This window comes from Erinaceus europaeus, chromosome 10 (genome assembly GCF_950295315.1).
Source record: "Erinaceus europaeus chromosome 10, mEriEur2.1, whole genome shotgun sequence".
NCBI lineage: Eukaryota > Metazoa > Chordata > Mammalia > Eulipotyphla > Erinaceidae > Erinaceus > Erinaceus europaeus.
The window spans coordinates 107,158,540-107,166,056 of record NC_080171.1 but is presented as its reverse complement, the minus strand read 5'-3'; the positions used below and the strand labels follow the sequence as shown (position 1 = coordinate 107,166,056).

Here is a 7,517-nt window from a genome sequence, read left to right as displayed (position 1 = left end):
CTGGTACAAAGACACAGATTCACATGCAATTCACGGAAATGTCCCAGTAATCAGTGTTCAGACCTTGTTTTTGTGCTGAGGCTTTTATCGCACAATTCACAATTGTATTATACTAGGTTACAATATCTTGAGTTAAAGGGTTTCATTTTCTAGTATTTAAAATTTAAGAATCTGTCCACTCCTGTAAAAAAAAAGCAATTTTTTTCTTTAAGGCAATTTATTTTGTAGTTTCAAGGGCTTGCTTGGGCTTTGCTCCCAGAGGATTCTATTTATTTTTTATATTTATTTTCCCTTTTGTTGCCCTTTTTATTGTTGTTGTAGTTATTATTGTTGTTTTTATGTCATTGTTAGATAGGACAGAGGTAAATGGAGAGAGGAGGGGAAGACAGAGAGGGGGAGAGAAAGATAGACACACCTGCAGACTTGCTTCACCGCCTGTAAAGTGACTCCCCTGCAGGTGGGGAGCTGGGGGCTCGAACCAGGATCCTTGAGCTGGTCCTTGCACTTTGCACCACCTGCACTTAACCCACTGCGCTACCACCCGACTCCCTTTTTATATAGAGGGTGAGCTGGAAGGAATAGATGGTGAGGAAGAGACCATACAGCACTACGCCGCTAAATTTCTTGTTTGCGTGGCGCTCTCATTTGGTTGCCAGGATTTAAACAGCGGTGTTCACATGTGATAAAGCATGCAAGGGTGCATTCTATTAGGTGAGTCATATCCTAGCCCTAATTTTTGCCCAACCAGATTATTTGTCAAAACTTGCTAGACTTAAAGGTGCGTCAACACAGCCAATGGAGAAACTGAAGGTAAAATCTTTTTTATTTATAACTCGAACATCCAGAATGCCATCAGAGGCATCTTTTAGTTCACCACTGATTGGCACATGCAACTGCACCTCAATCATATTTCCCTCTTACACAAAGCTAATTAGAAAGAAGTTCTATCTCTACACTCTTGAATTAAAACTTTATTTTAAAAGGTAAAGTTTTATACATCATTTAAAAAATGAAAATTTCAAAGTCTTAGCAATGGGTCTTCAATATTTTAAAGCTATTTATAACAGTAATTAAAGTAGTGGTAACATTTTACCCTTATAAAAATGTCATAGAATTTAAATTACAACTTGGATCCTGAATGATTCAAGTGTTTTATCTTATACAACAAGGGTTCAGTCAGTTTTAAGACAAAATTCCTCCATGTATGCAGTACTCAAATTATCACTGTCCATCAGCTCACACAATGGGGTAACTTCCTGCAGTAGCAATCCCACAGTGGTTCTTCTTGTTTCTGGCTATTTTGATGTAGCCACTTGAGCCCCACTCTGGACCCCAACTGAAAGAAGAACAGCGAGTCAATAATACACATCAGCTTCACTTAGAATCACAGGTAAGCTATAGCATTAACTTAGCATCTATCTGATATTATTCCAAGTACTGTGATGCCAAACTCTTGCATTCTCTGAGGCTGAGTCTACAGAAGCTGATGTTTCTTCCCATTGTATTACATAGGAAAACTGAAAGTAGGAAAAAAAAAAATCTCTCAAATTTAGAGGTGTAGAATCCTTTATCAAAACTTCCAGGGACCAGCTATATTTCTGAAATTAGAAATACAATATTACAAATACAACAAACTCATTATAAAATCTTATCACCAAATGTTAGTATTTCTGTTTTCACTCTAATCAGGAGAGTGATTACTGTGATTTGAAAAATTAGTTTTTGTGGACTTGAAGCCAAATACTGATTAATTTATTTTTATATTTTCCCTTTTGTTGCCCTTGTTTTTTTATTATTGTTATTGATGTCATTGTTAGATAGGACAGAGAGAAATGGAGAGAGGAGGGGAAGACAGAGAGAGGGAGAGAAAGATAAGACACCTGCAGACCTGCTTCACCGCCTGTGAAGCAACTCCCCTGCAGGTGAGGAGCCAGGGGCTGGAACTGGGATCCTTACACCGGTCCTTGCGCTTCACGCCGTGTGTGCTTAACCTGCTATGCTACCGCCCGACTCCCCCAAATACTGATTTATTAATTAAAAGAAAAGCATTCTTTTTGAAAGTATAAATAGAGCACTTGTTTTATACCTGTTCTTGACAAGCCAAAAGTCATCATCTCCTTCAGAGCCGAAGCCAACCAATAGGACACCATGATCAAGGGATTCACTGCTGCATTTTGGTTCAAAGTAAATGCCTGGAAGAGTACAATTTATAGCTAAGGCGAAGTATTCTAGTTGACATGATAGAAACTTACCTTAGTCAACCACAATTAATAGGGGGGTTGGGGCCTTGGGTGGTGGTGCACCTGGTTTGGTTAAATGCAAGTATTACCATGCACAAGGACCCAGGTTCAAGCCCCTGGACCCCACCTGCAAGGGAAAAGCTTCATAAGCTATGAAGCAGTGCTACAGATGTCTCTCTCCCTCTCTACCTCCCCCTCTAAATTTCTCTGTTCAAAAAAGGTATCCTCAAAGTCAGTGAAATGCCATAAACAAATTTCAAATAAAACTTAAGGTTCATACTTTATTTTTCATGTATAAGGCCCTTTATTCTTCATCTGGTCCTTGATAACTACACAGTGATACATACACATTTCTTTAGCTTAAGAAAAAAATGATAAAATTTTGCTATTTGTTACAAAGTGAAAGCAGCATAGGGATTAAGTAAGTCAGAGACAGAAATATAAAAAGTGGATGATTTCATTCATCTGTACAATGTAAGAAAACAGATGAATGGGAGGGGTAGATAGCATAATGGTTATGCAAAGAGACTCTCATGCCTGAGGCTCAAGAGTCCTAGGTTCAATCCCCTGCACCACCATAAGCCAGAGCTCTGTTTAAAAATAAGTAAAAAATCATTAATAATTATCACACCTCTTTGCACTCTTAAAACTGAATCCCATCAAGGACACAGCACAAAACTAAGTTATAAGTCAATTTACAGCTCTAATAGAGGGGAAAAAATTAGGAAAACCGGTCCAAGTAAATGAATAGTTACATAAGTTATGTTGCCTATAAATAGCTAGTTAAATAACGATGGAGTTCACCAATGTGAGAAAAAAATGCTTAGTGTCAAGCAAAACCATCTTAAGCTAAATGCACACATTCATAATTCTAGGGAAGCAGGACTCCATACCAAACAGTCAATTATAATGGTCTTGTCCAATTCTGCCAGCCTGAATCTCTTTTTTTTTTAAATTTCTTTATTGGGGAATTAATGTTTTACACTCAACAGTAAATACAATATTTTCCATATAACAATATAACCCCCACTAGGCCCTCTGTCATCCTTCTTGGATCCATATTCTCCCCACCACCCACCCCAGAGTCTTTTACTTTGGATAAATAGGGCAGAAGGCAGATAGCATAATGGTTATGCAAATGGACTCTCATGCTGGAGGCTCCAAAGTCCCAGGTTCAATCCCCCACACCACCATAAGCTAGAGCTGAACAGTGCTCTGGTTAAAAAATTAAAAAAAAAAAAAAAAGTTAAAAAGGATAACAAATACCTACCGTCTCTATAGAACATGAAGGATTCATGGCCTGCATCAATAGCAACAGAGATGGGCCCAACAGTTACCACTGCCTTCAGAAGAGCCTTCTCATCGGGAGGGATATCCATGAAGCCAGTGTCATTAGCAGCAGAAAACTCGGGCTTATATTTACAGGTATCACAATCCTTTTAAAGGTATCAGATTATTAACAGTTATGCTCTTGGCAACTTGAATTCTAGCACATGACTTAATACTTGCAACTTATGATTTCCAAATCAACATTTTAAGAAAGCAACCTATTATAATAAGAGTTTCTTCAGTGAGACTCCTTAGGTTTGACTTGTCTTTTCACCATAGAGGACTCTGCATTATATGCAGAATGGTATGTGGTATTTATTTGTGATAGTAACAGAGAAATCGGGGCAGGGGTAGATAGCATAATGGTTATGCAAACAGACTCTCATGCCTGAGGCTCCAAAGTCCCAGGTCCAATCCCCTGCACCACCATAAGCCAGGGCTAAGCAGTGCTCTGGTGAAAAAAAAAAAAAAAAAAAAAAGAGAAATTGAGAAGGGGGAAGCAGAGAGGGGCAGAGATAGAGTGAGACAGAGAGACACCTGCAGCACTGTTTGTGAAGTTTCTTCCCTGCAGGTGGAACTGGGGGCTTCACTGGGATCCTTGTGCACTTTAATGAGTGTGCTCAACCAAGTGTACCACAACTAGGCCCCCCAAATGGTGTGCGTGTGCATGCATATACATGTATACACACACACACATCTTCCAGATTACAGAGACATAGCACATACTTGTTAACCATATAATCAGAGAATGGTATAAAAGTTGAAGCAGAAAAAAAAATAATAATAAGAGTAGAAGCAAAAGCCAAGCAGCTCAATTTACCTTTGCAAGATATGGATAGGATTCCTCAGAATCCAGACCTTTATTCTCCTTAACATACTGGAAAGCGTAATCCATCAGGCCACCACTGCAGCCCTGATTGCCTTGAGCATGAGAACAATCTACCAGATTCTGTTCACTCAGTGAAACAAGTTTGCCAGTTTTTTTGAACATCTGTCCTTCAAGGGAGCCAGTGGCACTGAAAGCCCAACAAGAACCACACTGTCCCTGAAAACAAAGGAGAAAGAGGCATTAATTATAAGACAAAATATATATGGCAATACTTTATATATCTTCAAAAAGTGAATCACGTGTTACTCTAGTCTATGAAGGTAGGTGGTGCACCTAGTCGAGCGTACAGTTACAATGCCCGAGGAGCCGGGTTTCAGCCCCCTGGTCCTCACCTGCAGGAGGAAATCTTTGCAAGTGGTGAAGCAGTGTTGCAGGTGTCTCTCCCCTCTCCACCTCAATTTCTGACTGTCCCTATCTAATACAGATAATAATAAAAAATGTTAAAAAAAAAAAAAAAAGAAGAAAACTCTCTGGCTTGCCAATTGGAGATAAAAGATCTGAATCTGGTGGTCCGGGAGGTGGCCCAGTGGATAAAGCATTGTACTCTCTCTAAAGTAAGAGGTCCTGAGTTCGGTCCCCTGCAGCACATGTACCAGAGTGATGTGCTGCTCTTTCCTCCTATCTCTCTCATTAATAAATAAAAATATCTTAAAAATCCAATTCTCAACAGTTATACCTGATTCTTCACAGGAGTTACATAGCCTTTTTCTCTCCAATCCACAGACTTGGGGATATTAAGCAAGAGAGGTGCACGGAACACCTTCCCACGCTTCTTGTGTTTATGCTTTTGAAAGCCATTCATCACTTGTCTGAATTCTTCACTGGTCTGTAAGGAAAGGTAAAGTTTTGAAAAAGCAAGGGGTTGATTTGCTAAAATCAAGGATGCATAGAGAATTAAACAACCCACACACTCACCATGTCACCAAAGGCATTCATTGCCATTGTGAAGCCATGTTTCCCTTGGCTGTATTCCAAATTGTGCATTTCAATCCTTCTCACATTCTTCTCCCACACTGTTCTTCTCCATCCTTCTTCATTCTACAGACATAGAAACTTTCATTTTTATTTCTATCTAGAACCAACTCAACTTCACCACGTAGATTTGTGTAAAGTAAAAGAAACAGCAACCAGGTAAGGTTCTGTACTCCTGGGGGCTGTTCTTTCTGGCACCAACAGCTAGCTATATCCTCATAACTGTGTTCAGTAATCGGTGCCATGAAGTCATTGTCTTGGTCTAAAGGCCATTCTCAATAAGTTACTCTCTGCTATAAACTCCCCAAAGCAACCACCATTCTCTATGGGTTTCCTTCTAGACAGTTTTAACGTTACCAACCTTGCCATATAGTCTCCTGTGTTTTGACCTCCATTCGTTCCATTGTGCATCTAACCTCTGGTCGTATTTTAGAGTAGCGGAGACTATTCCCAAGAAAAGAACAGTCAGGAGGAGTGAAGGATTCATGTTCAAAAACCTAGGAAGAGAAAACAAGTTGTATTTAAAACATTTATCCAACTTTGCCCTGAGACATAGTGGCTGACAGTTGGTGTAGTTAAAATAAACAAAAAAAAACTGACAGAGGTCCGGAAGTGGCGCAGTGGATAAAGCGCTTGACTCTCAAGCGTGAAGGCCTGAGTTCAAGCCCCAGCAGCACACGGAACAGAGTGCTGTCTGGTTCTTTCTCTCTCTCCTTCTATCTTTCTCATTAATAAATAAATAAAAAATCTTAAAAACAAAAAAACAAAACGACCACCAATATTTAAATCATCTTTCCAAATATTTACAACAGGTCTATAGGAGACGGCTAGAGAGGTGGTTGGGAAAGAGTATTTGACTCGGACCTACTAAATGAAAAACACTGATAAAGTGATAAAGGAATGGAAACAGACTTCACTGTAAGAGTGCAGCAATTCAGGCCTGAGAGGCTCTCACAGGTCAGTCTCTTAAGGCAACAGCTAGGCTACTACTCGTTCAGATTATTTACCAAAGGCCCTGAGATGACTCCAGACGTAAAGGGATTCCGCCAAAGTTTGGCGGCCACAGCAGCCCATCTTCTCTAGGATTGTACAGGTAGGTGAGATGTGCCTCTGTCCTTCTGCTTTCTGAATTGAAACCTTTCTGAAAGGCCTTCCCAAGAGAGGGTGAGTGAGTGCTTGCCAGTGCACCATTCGTGGCTGGGGTCGGGGTGTGTGTGTGTGTGTTTCCCCCCAAACAAGGGAAGCGGTCACGTGACACAGCCAAGTGCAAAGCCCCCCAGGTCCTGCCCCGGACCTGGCCAAGCTCATCCGCGGCAAAGATCCAAGGCTGCCGGGAGGCTAGGCCTGGCCCCTGAAGTGGCCGCCCCTTCCCGCTCGGGGCACACGCCCCAGGCTTCCAGCTGTTGTTTACCGTGGCGCGAGGGGCCGCCGCCTCCGTAGCTCGACTTGTACCTTGCAGGAGCGGCCGGCCACCACTTTCGGACGCCCCGGGGGCTCTTTGGCTCCTGCACGGCCTCGGGCTGAGGCTCCCCGGCTCTCCCGATCCTCCCTTCCCTCTCCCCCACTTTCAGGACTGCAAGCAACACTGAGCCCGGTCTCACCAGCCCTGGATGGACAGACAGACGCTCTGGTCGTCCGGGATCCCTAATAATGGTTTCTCTCTCTCACCCACAGCGCCTGTTCCCGAGGCCTCGACCCCGGATCCCAAAGCTTACCTGCACTGCTGCGCAGGCGCACTCACTAGATTCAAGCAGCTCAGGACAAACAAAAAGAACCCGCTGGCCGGACTCGAAGTCTGGCAGTACTGCCCCTGACTCAGCCTTTAAGGCCGCGGGAATCCAGTCCGGCCAACTCCGCCCCCACCCCGGATCGCTCTTCCATTGGCTGCGGTGGCCTGTGGGCGGGGCCGCCGGGCACCCGCACGCCCCGCTCGTGACCCAGCTCTGTCCGGGCTAGTCCTCCAGACTGGTGGCTGTCTCACAACATCGGAGGGCAGGAGAGCAAGGGGCCACTGCAGGGCTCTGCAAGATGGAGCTCCTCACTGAGGGCTAAAACCAACTCCTAATCAGTGCACTAAGCTGTTGGTC

At 42.8% G+C, this 7,517-nt stretch overlaps 1 protein-coding gene across 1 annotated transcript; it reads right to left on the bottom strand.

Moving 5' to 3' along the window:
- Positions 1-951: 951 nt before the first annotated feature.
- Positions 952-7,299, bottom strand: LOC103128937 (procathepsin L-like). The gene is made up of 8 exons (XM_007539863.3): positions 7,146-7,299; positions 5,792-5,927; positions 5,374-5,496; positions 5,135-5,284; positions 4,390-4,614; positions 3,511-3,676; positions 2,087-2,192; positions 952-1,336 (listed from the first exon to the last, which is right to left on the bottom strand). Exons 2-8 carry the CDS (start codon positions 5,915-5,917, stop codon positions 1,237-1,239), a joined length of 996 nt encoding a protein of 331 aa, XP_007539925.1. The 5' UTR covers positions 5,918-5,927; positions 7,146-7,299; the 3' UTR covers positions 952-1,236.
- Between the last annotated feature and the right edge of the window lie 218 nt (positions 7,300-7,517).

Coding starts and splice junctions, on each gene's coding strand:
- LOC103128937 (XM_007539863.3), bottom strand. CDS start 5,917: ATGAATCCTTCACTCCTCCTGACTGTTCTTTTCTTGGGAATAGTCTCC. Junction 5,497..5,791: donor ACAGGAGACTATATGGCAAG/GTTGGTAACGTT, acceptor CTATGTCTGTAG/AATGAAGAAGGATGGAGAAG. Junction 2,193..3,510: donor CTTCATGTTCTATAGAGACG/GTAGGTATTTGT, acceptor GTACTCTTCCAG/GCATTTACTTTGAACCAAAA.